The sequence below is a fragment of the Loxodonta africana genome, chromosome X, assembly GCF_030014295.1.
Source record: "Loxodonta africana isolate mLoxAfr1 chromosome X, mLoxAfr1.hap2, whole genome shotgun sequence".
Lineage (NCBI taxonomy): Eukaryota > Metazoa > Chordata > Mammalia > Proboscidea > Elephantidae > Loxodonta > Loxodonta africana.
Genome location: NC_087369.1, coordinates 140242961 through 140261555, shown reverse-complemented (window position 1 = coordinate 140261555; position 18595 = coordinate 140242961). Strand labels below are relative to the sequence as shown.

At 44.6% G+C, this 18595-nt stretch overlaps 1 protein-coding gene across 6 annotated transcripts in view; it reads right to left on the bottom strand.

Moving 5' to 3' along the window:
* IL13RA1 (interleukin 13 receptor subunit alpha 1) overlaps window positions 1-18151 on the bottom strand; it is a 67831-nt gene extending 49680 nt beyond the window's left edge. For 2 of the 6 annotated variants that reach the window (XM_064278711.1, XM_064278712.1), the window contains exons 1-2: window positions 17321-17501; window positions 9004-9143 (exon numbers count right to left, since the gene is read on the bottom strand). In XM_064278711.1, coding sequence (XP_064134781.1) covers window positions 9004-9143; window positions 17321-17438 — 258 coding nt within the window. In that variant the 5' untranslated portion in view covers window positions 17439-17501. Of the gene's footprint in view, window positions 1-9003; window positions 9144-17320; window positions 17502-17526; window positions 17654-17921 lie in introns of those variants that run through there. The other 4 variants (XM_064278713.1, XM_064278715.1, XM_064278714.1 and 1 more) reach the window with 4 other exon arrangements.
* Window positions 18152-18595: the final 444 nt, after the last annotated feature.

Sequence of the window (18595 nt, the reverse complement as noted above, 5' to 3'; positions counted from 1 at the left end):
AATGAATAAACCATAGCAAAGACATGAAAAATTACTTTATAGAGACAGAATGGCTCTTAGGCTCAGGCAAGATTACTCTCTGAAAACGGAGTTGGCCAGTCCCGAAAGCACAGAAAAAGAAATGTCTGCGAGGCAAAAGCAGAGAGAGACATGAGATTGATCTAGCTAAGTGGACACTGAATATTTCTGTCCCACCAGCAAAGCTATGGAGACCCTCAGCTGGGCTCCAAAGCTATTCTCCTACTAATTCCTAATTCCTCACCAAGAAATCAGTTTATAATTTTGGTTTTCCATGCATGTTCTGACTACAGGGATACAAGGTACCACTTATGCCAATAGGAGGCTTCCTGGAACGCTTCACTGTTATTGTTCTCATGGCAAAGTAAGGAATTGGCCCTTGAGAGATGAATGTACTCTCAGTGTACGGAGGAAATGAGGTTTCTCAGCCTGAAGACCAGCTCCCAGGATCATGGTAGTGGGGGCAGGAAGGCTCTGAATGCAAATGTCACCAACTTCACAATTTTACTAAGGACAAGTTCTATATATCCCCAAAGGAGCCACTCAGACTCAAAGATCCCTGATAATTTTTGTTCAGAAGCTGCGTTTGCCCTTGGAGGGCACCAGGGGAAACGCATCATGGAAAAAATCCCAGTTCCCTTATTATATTAGATATTATTCCAGTCACGGGGCTGAGGAGTTGTATTACACAGAGATTTTTATTATAATGGAAATTTTTTTTAATTAAAAATAATTCAGTACCTAAATCTAAACCTTATGGTTTTAGCATATGAGTAATAAAATAACTTAGAAAAGAGATAGTGGGGGTTAAAATAAAAAATTAAAAGTAAATAATATTAAATTGGCATGACTAAAGTAAGAACTCAGATTACCACTGATCACCAAGTCCGGCATACCTCTCTTGGTCAGAGAAGTAAATAAATTCCTCACTAGATCCTGATGGGGTTTGTGTGATGGCTGCCATGTGACTCTTGGCTTCAGTGAATCATTCCACTGGTAGCTGTTGTATGACATTATGCTCTACCCCTCAGAGAATCTGGCCTTATTTGAAAATTTATCAAAAGCCCAGCCAGTGTCCTGAGCTGATCCCTTCCCCTCAGGACCAATGTTCATTTGGCTGGATCACACCTTTCCGGACTCCAGAATTCCTCTCTCAGTAGGAAAGGGAGTCGACTTCATCTCCCACCTCTCTGGATGACTGGACATAGCAACCAAAAACCAAACCCATTTCAAGTAGATCCTGACTCATAGCAACCTTGTAGGACAGAGTAGAACTGCCCCATACGGTTTCCAAGGCTGCAAATCTTTACAAAAGAAGACTGCCACATCTTTCTCCCACATGGCGGCTCTGGGTTTGAACTGCTGACCTTCTGGTTAGCTGAGCACTTAAGCACTGCACCACCAGGGCTCCTTGGACATAGCAATAGTCTTGATTAATTTACCTAATGGGACTTGTCTATCTCATGGTGATGAAAGATATCCTAAAATCTGGTGCCAGAACCTTTTTCTGCTTGCCGGGGGCAGGGCGGGGGGCGGGTATCTATTAGATGTTGTTAAAACATGGTGGAGGAAAGCCACTTACACTAATCTTTTTTTTTTTAATCATCTATGAATCCCTGTCTCTCATCTTGATATGCCAATCTTAAAACTGAAAATGACAATCTGCTCCTGTAAAGATTACCAGCCTGGGAACCCTATGCGGCAGTTCCACTCTGTCATGTGGCTACTATAAGTCAAAAATCGATTCAATGGCACCTAACCACCACCACAACAACCTTTCAGAAGCAGATCGCCAGGCCTTTCTTCCAGGGAGCCTCTGAGTGTGTTCTAACCACCAACCTTTGGGTTAGCAGCCAAGGGAGTTAACCGTTTCCATTACCCAGGGACTCCTACTAAGGTAAGTGAAAAATATTACTGCACCCAGAGAACTCACCATCCAGGATGCTAAATAGAGTCTTGCCAAACTGAGGTCATTTCCTTCTAGACCGTCAAGAGACTCCGTAGATGGAAGTCCGTCGATTTCTGCAAGACTTTTTGTTTTTTGGTTTTTTTGTCTTGGATCCCTCTACTCAGTCTCTTTTCCTCTATGTTTATGCACATCTATACGTATCCTTATTAGCACTTACACTGTAATGTCCCCACTGGCCTTTACATTTATCTCCTCTTTTAGACTCTGACCTCCCTGATTCACCCTTATCCCTACACAGTGAATGCCCATTTGTGTTCCAAAGTGTGGTCTTAGGGCCAGAAGATCAGCATCACCTGGAAGCTTATTAGCAATGCAGGCTCTCAGGTCCCATCCCAGATCTACTTAATAAGAATCTGCATTTTAACAGGATCCTCAAGTGATTTGTAAGCACATTCAAATTTGAGAAGGCGGGGGCGGGGGTTAGAGGCCAGTTAAAACACCTGGCTGCTAACTGAAAGGTTGGAGGTTTGATTCCATCCAGAGGTGACTCAGAAGAAAGGCCTGTCAATGTATTTCCCCAAAATTAGTCACTGAAAACATGATGGAGCTCAGTTCTCCTCGGACACACATGGGATCACCATGAATTGGAATTGACTGCAGGCCAACTGGCTTTGTTTTTTTTTTTTTTTTTCGTTTGAGTTAGAGGCTAGTGCAGGTGAATGATGAGCATGTTTGTGTGTGTTAATACTCATATTTTGTGGGTTCTGACTCCCCCCGTCAAGTGAAGGCCCTAAATGGTAGCCTCCGGAAACATCCTATCTACTCACTTATTCTGGCTCTAGTTTCACCCTCCACTTTTCTCCAAAACGGTGGCAGAACTGGACTCATGTAAGAAGGATAAGAAAATGAGCTGTAAGAAAGAAAGGATTCCAGCCAGCCTGGATGGGGCTCCATTCAGGGCAACCGAACAGCTGGTACTTCCTCAGGTCAGATCTTATTACCATACCAAAACTGTCAAGGCGAAATCCTGTCCATACTACAGACTTCTAAATGCCAGCTGACTGTCTACTTCTTTCAAGAAGAACTTTGAAGATTTGAGTGATTTTACTAAAATGATAAAGATCATGGAAGAAAAAATAGGGACGATGCTAGGAGCCCTAATGCATGGCATAAACAGAATACAAAGCCTTACTAACAATGCACAAATACCAGAACAGAAACTAGATAACTGGGAGCTCCTAAAAACCAAACACTTATGCTCATCCAAAGACTTCAACAAAAGAGTAAAAAGACAACATACTGACTGGGAGAAAGTTTTTACCTATGACATTTCCAATCAGCATCTGATCTCTAAAATCTACATGATATTGCAAACACTCAACAACAAAAAGGCAAATACCCCACTTAAAAAGTAAGCAAAGGATATGAACAGGAACTTCACTAAAGAAGAAGACAGTCAGGTAGCTAACAGATACATGAGGAAATGCTCACGATCATTAGCCATTAGAGAAATGCAAATCAAAACTACAATGAGATTCCATCTGACTCCAACAAAGCTGGCATTAACCCAAAAAACACAAAATAATAAATGTTGGAGAGGCTGTGGAGAGATTGGGACACTTATACACTGCTGGTGGCAATGTAAAATGGTACAACCACTCTGGAAATCGATTTGGTGCTTCCTTAAAAAGCTAGAAATAGAACTACCATACGATCCAGCAATCCCAGTCCCCGGAATATATCCTAGAGAAATAAGAGCCTTTACACGAACAGATATGTGCACACCCATGTTCTTTGCAGCACTGTTTATGATAGTCAAAAGACAGAGGCAACCAAGGTGCCCATCAACAGATGAATGGATAAATAAATTATGGCATATTCACACAATGAAATACTATGCAACGATTAAGAACAGTGATGAATCTGTGAAACACTTCATAACATGGAGGAATCTGGAAGACATTATGCTGAGTGAAATTAGTCAGGTGCAAAAGGACAAATATTGTATAAGACCACTATTATAAGAACTCAAGAAATAGTTTAAACAGAGAAGAAAATATTCTTTGATGGTTATTGTGGGGGAGGGAGGGAGGGAGAGGGTATTCACTAATTAGATAGTAGACGAGAACTATTTTAGGTGAAGGGAAAGACAACACACAATACAGGAGAGGTCACCATAACTGGACTAAACCAAAAGCCAAGAAGTTTCCTGAATACAACCAAACACTTTGAAGGCCAGAGTAGCAGGGACAGAGGTTTGGGGACCCCGGTTTCAGAGGACTTCTAGGTCAACTGGCATAACAAAATGTATTAAGAAAGTGTTCTGCATCCCACTTTGGTGAGAGGCCTCTGGGGCCATAAACGCTAGCGAGCAGCCATCTAAGATGCATCAATTGGTCTCAACCCACCTAGATCAAAGGAGAATGAAGAACACTAAAGACATAAGGTAATCATGAGCCCAAAAGACAGAAAGGGCCATATAAATCAGAGAGTGCATCAGCCTGAAGCCAGAAGAGCTAGATGGTGCCCAGCTACAACTGATGACAGCCCTGACAGGGAACACAACAGAGAACCTCTCAGGGAGCAGGAGACCAGTGGGATGCAGACCCCCAATTCTCATAAGAAGACCAGACTTAATGGTCTGACTGAGACTAGAAGGACCCCGGTGGTCATGGCCCCCAGGCCTTCTGTTGGCCCAGGACAGGAACCATTCCCAAAGCCAACTCTTCAGACAGGGACTGGACTGGACAATGGGTTGCAGAGGGATGCTGGTGAGGAGTGAGCTTCTTGGATCAGGTGGACACTTGAGACTATGTTGGCATCTCCTGTCTGGAGGTGAGATGAGAAGAGGGGGATAGGAGCTGGTTGAATGGATGCAGGGAATACAGGGTGGAGAGGAGGAGTGTGCTGTCTCATTAGGGGGACAGCGGCTAGGAGTACACAGCAAGGTGTGTATAACTCTTTGTATGAGAGACTGACTTGATTTATAAACTTTCACTTAAAGCACAATAAATAAATTAAAAAAAAAGAGTCATGTGATTTTAAACGTACTCAGTTAACGAACATCTGTTCAGCTTCTAGTTTATTTCCTTCACTGCACGGAAGAGCAAACCAAGGACAGTGGGGCTAGGGTCTGAGCTGATTTGCTTCCTAGGTTCAGGGCTGGACCAGGAATCATTAGCTCCCTGCAGACTAATAAGGTGATGTCCCTTCCAAGACATATATTTTTGAAATATTTGTTCTACGTTTATTTAGTGACTCCAGCAATAAACCGATTTTTCTATTAATAAAAGTTGTATATAGGGAAAAAAAACAGATCGAAAATGACTTCCAAAGTTTATCTCAGTTAGCAACTTGGTACCTCTGGATGTTCACAGAAACCCCCTACATGTACAAACTATCAGAATGCCACTGCTTCAATATGCTTCAAGGATATGTACACCCCAGTTTTTTGTCTGAAGACATTAATGCTATGTCCAAGGGATTTAAGAGGAGAAAAAAAAAAATGACCCTTCCCCTGCTGCCCATTCTCAGCACCAGGATTGTAAACTTCAAAAGGCCCAGGGAGGAAATCTACCATCACTGACTGGAAGGAATAATCAGTGTTGCTCACAACTGCATGATTGACAGCTATCAACACTGTCACGTGGCTGGAATATATGCGCAGGTCTTGGGCAACGATCACCCTTTATGATCTCTATCTGGTCTCTTCCAAAGAAAAGTGGAGGAATGAAGATTAAAGTAATAACATTAAGTTGAACCATTTAATATTGACAATATTCAACCATTCTGACCTATACCAAAACCCATGGCCATCAAGTCCACTCCAGCTCATAGTGACCCTATGGGACAGAGTAGAACTGCCCCACAAAGTTTCCAAGGAGCACCTGGTGGATTCGAACTGCCGACCTTTTGTTTAGCAGCCATAGCTCTTAGCCACTATGCCACCAAGGTTTCCTTTTGACCTAGAAAAAATGGCAAATTCATTTTTAATACTAGTAAAAGCTAACAATTACTGAGCACTAACTCTGTGCTGGGTGCATTACAAACATCATCTCCCTTAATGCACACACCATCCACGTGAAGTAGGTGCTATTATTACCCACCCCGGTTTTACAAACAAGGAAATGTTTTTGTGACAGAGATGTTAAGTGACTTGCCCAAAGTCACACTGCTCAAAAGAAGCAGCAGCAAAATATCAAACTCAATTCTGACTCTATTGCTTCCTAAAATTACTTTTAAACTCTAAATTTCCATAAGCGCAATGAAGAATTAGCCTCATTTCTGGGCTAGAATATCAACATATCTACCTATAGGGTTGCTATGAGTTGGAATTTACTCCGCGGCAATGGGTTTTTTTGTTGTTGTTTTTTTACCTGATTGATCCTTGAAGCACAATTGAGAGGCTAATAAAAAGTGACCTGTTAGAAAATAGGTGACCTCTCCTCATGGTTTCAGTTAGATATATTTCAAAACCTACCAGCCACTCCATAGGAGAAAGATGTGGCGGTCTGCTTCTGTAAAGATTAAAAAAAAAAAAAAAAAACCCACTGCCGTCAAGTCAATTCCAACTCATAGCAACCCTATAGGACAGAGTAGAACTGCCCCACAGAGTTTCCAAGGAGCACCTGGTAGATTCGAACCGCTGACCTTCTGGTTAGCAGTTGTAGCTCTTAACCACTACACTACACCACCTGGGTTTCTCTGTAAAGATTACAGCCTTGGAAATCCTATGGCGCAGTTCTACCCCTATAGGGTCACTATGAGTTGGAATCAACTTGATAGCAACAGGTTTAGTTTTAGGTTTATGGAGTTTACACCCAGTGCAGTGACATCAATAGGGGAGTGCAGGGGGTGCGGACTACAGCGAGTGAAGCTGTCAAAGGGGGTGACACCAAAATGACTGTCTATAAAAAATCCCTCCCAGGGCAGGAACCGTTCCCGAAGCCAACTCTTCAGACATGGATTGGACTGGACAATGGGTTGGAGAGGGATGCTGGTGAGGAGTGAGCTTCTTGGATCTGGTGGACACTTGAGACTATGTTGGCATCTCCTGCCTGGAGTGTAGATGAGAGGGTGGAGGGGTTAGAAGCTGACGAAAAGAGAAGAGTGGAGGGAGAGAGCAGGCTGTCTCATTAGGGGGAGAGTAATTGGGAGTGTGTAGCAAGGTGTATATGGGTTTTTGTGTGAGAGACTGACTTGATTTGTAAACTTTCACTTAAAGCACAATAAAAATTATTTTTAAAAAATCCCTGTAGTTATAACAAAAAACATTTTTTGTACACCCAGCTTACATGCATCAATATACCTACAAGGCTTAAACTGTGTGCTAATTTATTTTTTGAACCTTCTACAGCTACAAACCAAAAGATCAGCAGTTCAAATCCACCAGCTGCTCCTTGGAAGCCCTATGGAGTTCTACTCTGTCCTATAGGGTCGCTAGCAGTCCAAATTGACTCAAGGGCAACGGGTTTGTTTTGATTTGGTTTTAATGCACTCTGGTCAGAGCTGTCATTATTACCCAATTATAATGATGCTTCGAATCACATGGTTTTGTCTGTACAGGCTACAAGCACGTACTGTTGTTTTTGGTGCTGCCGGTGTTTTTTATAGATGCTGATTTTGTCAAATTGCCTGGTGTTTTAGCTACAATACTGTGGTAATTAGTATTTGTGAACCTACTATCAATAACTTTTTTGAGAATAAAGTAGCAATTAACAGAAAAGAATGAGTGATATATGGGAATTATGATTTACAAGCAACATCAGTACAAAAAACATTGCTAAGTATTCTCTATGGTCTGGTACGGGAGGAGGTCCATGGGGGGGGGGTGACACCAACCCTAGAGATGCCATTGACCCAGAGGCACTCTTCATCACCATGTGAAAAGGGGAATTCAACCAGTCTCACCGCTAGAAATACTGCAAACTTCCACCTTTTGAGGTCTTCTTTTAAAATGCAAATACTTCGTTAATGCTTCAATTCTTTATCAATTAACACCTAAGCATTAATTAACACCTCAGCAGGAAAGGGGCATGGAAAGCAGATTAGCAAGTTTCCCTCTAGAGGAAAAGCCTATCTCATCCTCATTTATGTTATTTTCCCTGTCCCAGCAACCCAGGAACGTGAGTGGGCTACACTTTATGCAAGAGAAAACTATGACTCACAGAGGTTGTGTAAGTTGCCCCAGCTGGAACCTAGTTCTCCTGACTCTTCCTGCCTCCAAAGCTGTGTGAACATGGTAAATTCACAACTCATTAATCCAAAGTATTGTCACTAATAACAACTTCTCATTACGCTGCCTCAAAATCCTGAACCTAATTTTGAGAACAACCTTGAAGTCAAAAATTCAACCCCAAACATCCCCCATCATCCCTACACACACAAAATTAAAGAAAACATAAAACAGCTTTGGGCAAATGATCTGATGCTCTAAAGAACCTGTCAGTTATAGGGGGCTACAAGCCAATAAGGATCAAAAGAAAAATCTGTTGAGGTAAGAACCTGGAATTATCCAATCTTGTTAACAAAAATTTACTCAAATGGATTGAGTGCATCTGACTAGAAAAGTTAAATGTTCCCCTCATTTTTCCTCAGACATTAGGGTAACTTCTTTTCAACCCCACCTGCAACCAACATCTTATTTTTTCACTTTCCATATGGCCATTTACTTTGGCATCATATAGGTCTTGCATATCTATCTGTACATGTGATGAGCAATATGGTACATGTGAAACGTCTTTGAGAAATTGAAAGTGTTCGATACAAATGATACAGCTACAGGCATGAACATAGGAACAGATTTTAACATACTGTCAATTATTTATTGAGTGCCTAATAGTTAAAGATATCTGGTATTTCCTATCAGAGAAATCTAAATTACATTTAATTACCAAATAATTAGCAAACATTTTTAAATGTTCCATTTCGTCAACAGTTGATTCTATAATTTTCCCCCAATTAAAATCTGAGCACACTACAAAATAAATTCCCATGTTGAAGTAAAATTAGAATTTGGCTTGTTCTTGGCTCCAATTCATAGGGTTCACTTTTTCATTAATGATAAGAAAACTTACCTTATCCTGTTTGTTGCCAAAATGACTAAAATACGATAGACTACAGTTCGGGCTTGCTCCCTCAGGAGGGTTCCATGTCCATATTATTGTGCAGAGGTTTTCAACAGAAACACTCAAATTGGTCACAGGTGGCTGAGTTTCTGTTCCAATCAAGCATAAGAAATATGTTTTTGTCAGCATCAGCCAGTGTTTTTAATGGCTCATTTAATCCATTCCCCCAAGTCCTAGAGGCCAAAAAGAACATTATCTAACATTTATTGAGCCAGGCACTATTCTAAGTACTCTACACATATTTATACATTTAATCCTCATAACAACCCTATGAGATAGGGACTATTATTAATTAGCCCCATCTTACAGATTTTTTTTTTTTTTTTTTTACAGATAGCGACCCCATGTGACAGAGTAGATTTGCCCCATAGGATTTTCTTGGTTGTAATCTTTATGGAAGCAGATCCTCAAGGTCTTTCTCCCATAGAGCTGCTGGTTGGGCTCAAACCACCAACCTTTCAGTAAGCAGACAAGCTCACCCATTTTGCACCACCAGGGTTCCTTAGACAGGAGCATTTCCCATTGCCATCAAGTCGATTCTGACTCATAACGACCCTATAGGACAGAGTAGAACTGCCCCATAGAGTTTCCAAGGAGTGCCTGGTGGATCTGAACTGCCAACCTCTTGGTTAGCAGCCATAGCTCTTAACCACGACATCACCAGGGTTTACAGACAAGCGCATACAGAAGAGTATATTCTTGGGGCCCTGGCAGCACAGTGGTTAAGAGCTACTGTGTGCTACCACTGCTAACTAAAATGTTTGCAGTTCAAAACCACCAACCGCTCCTTGGAAACCCTATGGTGCAAGTTCTACTCTGTCCTATAGGGTCGCTATGTACTAGCATATCTCACTCAATATAGACACTTCAATCTCAGCGCTTCTATGAGTTTAAGAAGTTCATCTTTAATCGTGCTCACTAACGTGACCTGGTAATTGTTTTTATACTTTTTCCAAAGAATTGCTGAGAAAGGGACTTAACAGCCCTTGTTGTTCCCCTGAGGTCTGACACTAAACAGCTCCAACCATGGCTTTGGCTAATGTGAAGACAGACGGGAAAGAGGTGAAACTGTGCTTTGAAAAATGTATTTCAGCTGGAGAAGCCCCATCACAACCTCCACCAGACATTTACTGAATCTATTATTTTGGACCCAGTTCTAATATCAGAGGAAGGAGTTTTTACATGCCTGCCAAATACAGGGAAATGCATGGAGGGGGAAAAAAGGAAACATCCTTTCTTTTGCTGAGAACTTCTCCTGAGATGAGGACTTGCAAAGTCATCCCCCAGACACTGGGTGAGGGGTGTACAGGAACTTTATGTACTACTTGCAAGTAAGGTTTACTAAAATAATTTTTTAAATCATCCCCCAAAGACTGTCGAAAGTGGCAAACTTAATCGGAGTACAGTTAACATATTATTTTACCAAAGCAAAGAGTTGTATTTTATGCCGTTTGGAGTGCACTAGGGCCTCTTACACAATCTGCAATACTTGTTTTGTTACCTGTGCCGTTACTTTACTCTTTAAGCAAACGAGTTCCATTTGTCCCAAAACATCAACCCCATAGGCACTAAATAGTTTGGGTTTCCCTAGTAGTCAATTTTATACATAGCAGCTACTTGGTCTGCCTGCCTACAAAGGTCTTCAACCGTCAACCTTCATTCCATCTCCCCCCGCTGCTGCTGCTGCTGTTGTTGTCAGGTGCCGTCGTGTTGATTCCAACTCACGGTGACGCCATGTGACAAAGCAGAACTGCCCCACAGGGTTTTCTAGGTTGTAATCTTTACAGAAGCAGACTGCCACGTCTTTCCCGCAGAGCGGTTGGTGGTTTTGAACCACCTACCATTTGGTTAGCAGCCAAGCATTTAACCACTGCACCACCAGGGAGGGCCCCTCCCCCAACTGCTACCAAAAGCTTTTTCCCAAGGTAGACAAAGGCCCCATTGTGGGAAGAAGCAGCCCATAACAGGACAAAGCCTTGTGGAAGCAGGGAATTCCTATTATACTTCATTAAAATTCAGAGCCAAGGTCCTGGTTGCACAGTGGTTAAGCACATGGCTGCTAACCAAAAGGTCAGTAGTTTGAACCCTCCAGTAGCTCTGCGGGAGAAAAGACCCGGCAATCTGCTCCCGGAAAGATTTACAGCCTTGGAAACCCGATGGGGCAGTTCTACTCTGTCCTATAGGGTTGCTATGAGTCTGAATCGACATCCTGGCACACAACAATGACAGAGCCAAGGAGCCCCAATGGCTCAGTCAAGTGTGCTACCATTTGGATTTTAAGCATCTACAGGAGTGTACAACTATTCCAGCTCGGCTTTTCTAACATCACGTCATTGATATTTTTGAAGACAAATCATGTATCAGGTATAGTGCCTCCAAAAAGACTTTGTTACTATGGAAGACTACAATCTACTTTAGGATTATCTGCCACATTCTGCAGTTTCCGGAAACACACTGTAGGAAAAATCTGGGATGTTGTTAGTTGCCATCGAGTTTGCCCCTGACTCATGGCAACCCCATGCACAACAGGATCAGACCGTTGTGATCCACGGGGTTTTCACTGGCTGATTTTTGGAAGCAGATTGCCAGGCCCTTCTTCCTAGTCTGTCAGTCTGGACACTCCACTGAAACCTGTTCAGCATCACAGCAATAAGCGAGCCTCCACTGACAGACAGGTGGTGGCTGTGCTTGAGGTACATTGGCCAGGAACCTAACCTAGGTCTCCCACATGGAAGAGGAGAATTCTATCACTGAACACCACTGCGCCCAGGATAACTGGTTTAACTCTTCCTGATACCTCACCCACCTACCTACCTTCCACTCCCAAACAAAAATTACAGCCACTGTTCTACATCCAACTTTGGTGAGTAGCGTCTGGGGCCTTAAAAGCTTTAAAGCAGCCATCTAAGATACATCTATTGGTCCTATCCTGTCTGGAGCAAAGGAGAATGAAGAAAACCAAAGACATAAGGGAAATATTAGTCCAAAGGACTAATGGACCACAGGAACCACAGCCTCCACCAGCCTGAGCCCAGAACAGTTAGATGATGTCCGGCTACCACCACCAACCACTCTGACAGGGATTACAATAGAGGGTCTAGGACAGAGCGGGAGAAAAATGTAGAACAAAATACAAATTCACACACACACAAAAAAGACCAGACTTACTGGTCTGACAGGGACTGGAGGAACCTCCGAGACTATGGCCCCCCAACACCCTGCTAACTCAGAACTGAAACCACTCCCAAGGTCCACCTTTCAGCCAAAGATGAGACAGGCCTATAAGGGACAGAAAACCTGGATGAATGGACACAGAGAACCTGGGGTTGAAAGGGACGGGGGGGAGTGCTGACACATTGCAGGGATTGCAACCAATATCACAAAACAATTTGTGTATAAATTGTTGAATGAGAAACGAATTTGCTCTGTAAACTCTCACCTAAAGCACACACACACACATACAAATATGAAAGCCCTGATAATAACATATTACCTTACTTAAATTGTACCCTGATTTTCAAACCAATGTAAAACCTTTTTAAAACTATTTTTAACCTCAGTATTTTAAGTCATCGGAGGGAGCCTGGTGGCACAATCATAAAGCCTGTTAATTTAAGTACACAGCTGCTAAATAGGTAGCGGCTTAAACCCACCTGCCGCTCCATGGTGATCTACTCCCGGAAGGATTACCGTGTATGATACGATATGGGGCAGTTCTACTCTGTCCTATAGGGTCACTGAGTCATAATCGACTCCATGGCAAATGACACATTTGTCATAGAACACGTGATTTCCAATCTCTCAGATGGGTATAGTTTTTTTCCATCTGTTGTGAAGTGTCCTTTAGTTAGATCTTCTAACTGGTTTGCATTTTAGGCCATTTGTGGGTATCTGCCAACCCTCCCCCTCCCTTTTTTTTTTCCTAATAGTTCCTTCCCTGACAGGGAACACAACAGAGAACGCCTGATGGAGCGGAGAGCAGAGGGATGCAGACCTCAAATTCTTGTAAAAAGACCAGACTTAATGGTCTGACTGAGACTAGAAGGACCCCGGAGTTCACGGTCCCCAGACCTTCTGTTAGCCCAGTACAGGAACCATTCCCAAAGCCAACTCTTCAGACAGGGATTGGACTGGACAATGGGATAGAAAAAGATGCTAGTGAAGAATGGGCTTCTTGGGTCAAGTAGACACTTTAGACTTGTTGACATCTCCTGTCTGGAAGGGAGATGAGAGGGCGGAGGGGTTCAGAAGCTGGCCACATGGACACGAAAACAGAGTGAAGGGAAGGAGTGTGCTGTCTCATTAGGGGGAGAGCAACTAGGAGTACATAGCAAGGTGTATAAAAATTTTTGTACGACAGACTGACTTGATTCGTAAACTTCCACTTAAAGCACAATAAAAAAAAAAAAGAAAAATATTTCCTTGCATTTCTCTTAAAAAATTTCCACCTCTTATACAATAAAAGGAGTCCTGACGGCACAGTGGTTAAGAACTCAGCTGCAAACTAAAAGGTCAGCAGTTTGAATCTACCAGCCACTCCTTGGAAACCCTTTGGGGCAGTTCTACTCTGTCCTATAGGGTCACTGTGAGTTGGAATCAACTCAGCAGCTGTGGGTTTGGTTTTTTGGTTGGTCTAACCACAAGGAGTTGGCAGAGGCATGCACATTTCGGGGAACAGTTAAGGAAATCACAAGAGTCATACGTGAATCATCCATCTCCCTCCCTCATATCTCCTCAATCATCAACTCCTGTCCATTTTTAGTTGCAACATCATCCTTAATCACCCCAAGCACGTTAATGCAGGCAGGCAGACACTAACTAGTAAGTCATGGTCCTGGACTGGAGGTGTTTACAACATACCTTTCAACCCTAGAACCCTAAGGAGTTGCACACTCCCGTGACTCCCCTACCCGGCCAATTCTCCTGGCTCATTTCTCCAGCGTCATTTCCCTCACACTGTACCTGACTCAGGGCCTTTAAAAGCAAATGAAACAATTCTGCCTGGATGGATTTTGCATACACACCCTCCTGCCAAGCTGGGCTCCTGCTGACCACAAAGAGGAACTCTCACCCCCACTTATTAGTCTCTGCTCCTACTACTCTCCTCACTGGGAATGACTTCTTCTTCACCTACTTTTGATCTGAAGGTTTCCCTCCAGGAAACTACCAGCTTTCAGTTTCCTCTCTTCTAAGCATCTATAGTGTTTATTGTTTAGACGACACAGTCCAGTAATTATAAAGCAAGTCTCTAATATATGAGCATTTACTTCTTAACAAATGTCCTATACATACTTTCATGTGTCCCATCCAGTCAGGTCCTACTATCTCGGGAAGCGCCCAGCCCCTCTCCCAGGCATTGACTGCTCTCATTTCCATAGAAACAGGCAATGAATACAGTGGTTAAGGGGATGGTCTCTGGAATCAGGCTGCTAGATTGGAAGCCTGGTTCCTCTTTACCAGCTCTGCAACTCTGGGCAAGGGTCTTAGCCTCAATGTGCCTCAGCTTCCTCACATACAAAATGGGACTAATGATAGCACCTACAACACAGGTTGTTTGGAAGGATGAAGTGCAACAGTACAAGTAAAGCACTTAGATCATTGCCCGGCACAAACACTATATAAATGCTAGTTGTTATTAAGGTGTGCCACCACCTGGGCTACTGAGCTAAAAAGACTAAAATAAACTTGGCTGGTAGCCAAATCATTTCCATAAACACTCATAGAGGATTAGAGTGGGAAGAGTCCTTAGTACTCATGGACTTCAACCTCATTCCATAGATAACTGTGACACAGGAAGGGAAATGAATGGCTCAGAGTCGCACAACTGGTAATGTCAGAATCAGTTAAAACTCAAGTCTCCTTGTACCTCAATGCAATTCTCTCAGTATTTCTAATGTGGAAAAAAAAAAGTTTCTGTATTCTACGCAACTGCGTTATCACCAAACTGCTGTGACAAAACTGAAGAAGTTGGCAGTTCCCAGTAATGTCTAGAAGGCCCAGTATTGTTCCAGGTGTGTGTGGGAGGATGTGTTGTGGGAGGGAGGGTGCTGGAGTGGCACTGTAAAACTCAGGTGCCTAGGAAACCCTATGGGGCAGTTTGTCATATAGGGTTGTTATGAGTTGGAAGTGACTTGACAGCACATAACAACAAGTCTCTGGGTGGCACAAATGGTGAAGCGCTTGACCACTAGCCAAAAGGTTGGTGGTTCAAACTCACCCAGAGGTGCCTTGGAAGACAACCCTGGCAATCTTTCAGAAAGATCACAGCTTGAAAACCCTATGTTGCTGTTGCTCTTACGTGCCATCGAGTCGGTTCCAATTCATAACGACCCTAAGTATAACAAAACAAGATACTGCCTGGTCCTGTGCCATCCTCACAATCATTGCTATATGTGAGCCCATTGTAGCAGCCACTGTGTCAATCCATCTCGTTGAGGGTCTTCCTCTTTTTCGCTGACCCTCTACTTTACCAAGCATGATGGCCTTCTCCAGGAACTGATCCCTCCTGATAACATGTCCAAAGTACGTGAGATGAAGTCTCGCCATCCTTGCTTCTAAGGAGCTTTCTGGCTGTACTTCTTCCAAGACAGATTTGTTCCTTCTTCTGGCAGTCCATGGTATATTCAATATTCTTCACCAACACCACAATTCAAAGGCATTAATTCTTCGGTCTTCCTTATTCATGGTCCATCTTTCACAAGCATATGAAGCGGCTGAGAACAGCATAGCTTGGGTCAGGCGTACCCTAGTCCTCAAAGTGACACCTTTGTTTTTTAACACTTTAAAGAGGTCTTTTAAAGCAGATCTGTTTGGTTTCTTCACTGATACTGCTTCCATGGGCGTTGACTGTGGATCCAAATGAAATGAAATCCTTAACAACTTCAATCTTTTCTCCCTTTATCATGATGTTGCTCATTGGTCCAGTCCGGAGGATTTTTGTTTTCTTTATGTTGAGGTGTAATCCATACTGAAGGCTGTGGTCTTTCCAGTCCTCTTCACTTTCAGCAAGCAAGGTTGTGTCATCTGCATATTGCAGGCTGTTAATGAGTCTTCCTCCAATCCTGATGCCCCGTTCTTCTTCATATAGTTCCGTTTCTTGGACTATTTGCTCAGCATACAGATTGAATAAGTATGGTGAAAGGATACAAGCCCTGACGCACACTTTTCCTGACTTTAAACCACACAGTATCCCCTTGTTCTGTTCAAATGACTCCCTCTTGATCTATGTACAGGTTCCTCATGGGCACGATTAAGTGTTCTAAAATTACCATTGTTCATAATGTTATCCTTAATTTGCTATGATCCACAAGCAGAGAATACCAGAAAGATGTTTATCTATGTATTGACTATGCAACAGCATTCAGCTATGTGAAAATCCTATGGAGCAGTTCTATTCTGCACACACGGGGTCGCCATGAGTCAGAATGGATTTGTCAGCAACTAACAACAATGAGGTGGGTGACCTTAGACAAGTCCCTTCCCTTCTCTGGACTGCAGTTTCCCAATATGGTTATGGGAATCAGATCTCCCCAACTAAACCAGACATACCTTGGGGGCAAGGATTATGTTGTACACTCTAAGGTTCTACATAAACCTATAGAGCCTGGCTCATTATTAAACAAGGCAAACACCTGAGTTATTATTGACTAACTTCAAACCTCCCTCCAGTCTCTACTCAAAGCCACCCTTTCAGTGAGGTCTTCCCACCCTATCCTATTTACAATGGCAAACCTCTTACCTGCTTTATATTTCTCCATTGTACTTAGCGCCATCTGACATACCTTTTACTTTTTTTCCCCCTCTCTGATTCTGGCAATAACATATAAATTCTTCGAGGGCTGAGACTTGATTTGTTTTGCTCGCTGCTACATCCTCAGTCCCTGGAACACTGCCTAGCACCGAACAGACTGTGCATAATTTTTTTTTGACTGAATCCGCAGGTTTCCTAATCAACATTTCAACTTGGGTTTCAAAGCACAACACTGGTGAAAATACAGGGTCGCTATGAGTTGGAATCGACTCTATGGCACACAACAACAACACTGTCACCCCAAGTGCCCCGAAGCCCATGCATGCCAGGAGTTGTCCCTGAGGAAGTCATTAGCCCCCAACTTTTCAGAGCAACTGTGCTGGGTTGATTAATTAAAGTGGCCGCACAGGGTGAGGGGTATATGGGAACTCTTCGTACTACTTTTGCAACTTTTCTGTAAAGCTAAAATTCTTCCAAAATAAAAAGGTTATTAAAGAAAAAAACAGGTTGCCGCACCTCCTGGATGCTCCTCCGGGTTTCCCAACTTATTTCTTTGAGGCCAGAGGAGCCCAAGCCCCTCAGACTTGACAGCTCGCAAGGACCAGAATACTTTGAGGTTCCCTTCAACTCCCATCCCCAAAGGCCACCCTTAGCAACTAAGGACCAGCGCCGACACAGGCAAGAAATCCCGACTCTCCCGGACCTCGGTCGCCGTCCCCTACCCTGGGCTCCTCCTAGGCGACATCCAGGGTCCTGACTCACGGCCTTCCGACGCTGCGGGCAAGTTTCAGTCCCGCGCCCGAGCGCCTGGGGCCTCAGCTCTTGCCGGCCGCGTAAAGGAAGTGCGGCTGTAAGTCCTCCTCCGCCGCCTCCGCGCCCGGCGTCAGGAAAGCCCCGCAGCTCTTGCGCCTCGTAGTTGGAAGCCTGGCGCGAGCGCCGAGCACCGCGGACCCTGCGCGGGAGGCTGCGGATACCAATAGCCGGGCGTCTGGAGTGCAGCCCCAGCGCCCACAAGCTGCGGCCTCGGCCCCGCGGCGCCCTCGCTGGCCTCCCCGCCGCACCCCCCGCCAGTCCCGCCAGGGCAGCCGCGCGCCCAGAGCCCGGGGACCGCACTCACCGGTGGGCGCCGCACCCCCGCAGCCGCCGGCGCAGAGCAGCAGCGCCCATAGCCCGCAGAGCAGCTCCGGCAGCTCCATGTGCCCCTCGCCTCAGAGCCTGGCGGGGCTGGAGCCTCAGCAGGCAGTCCCCGCCTCCTTGTCTCCGGCTCCCACTTCCCGGCGCCAACGCCCGGGAGGCTGGGGGCCGGCGCGGATGGGAAGCCGCTCCGCCCACCGGCCTCAGGTAACCCGGCTGGCGCGCGCTGGCGGCCCGGGGCGGGGCGCGCGGCTCCCAGATGACACCTGGCCTTGCCACCAAGGCGCCCCGGGCCGCCCCCAGCCCTCTGCAGTCTGTCCTTCGACAGAACGGCACTTCCTCGACCACGTCGCAGCCCAGCTGGGCGCCTGTCTCGGTCCCCGCCCTCCGGGCGGTGGAGTCGGCGCCCCGGAGACGCCGCTGCGTGCAGATTTGTGGGGCCTCGGAGGTGCCAAAGGCTCTGTCATATAAAAAGGAAAGCGTCTTGGCCCAAGAGTCTGGAGACGTGGCTTCCGGCCCTTGGCCTCTGAGCCCTAGTTTCCAACGTTAATAATACCAGCCCTATCTCACAGAGGGGACTTGGCAGGGCCGGGTTTGGTGAAGTGAGAAGGATGAACACTGCGTATTTGAAAGCTAGTAATGCATATGTTGAGCCCG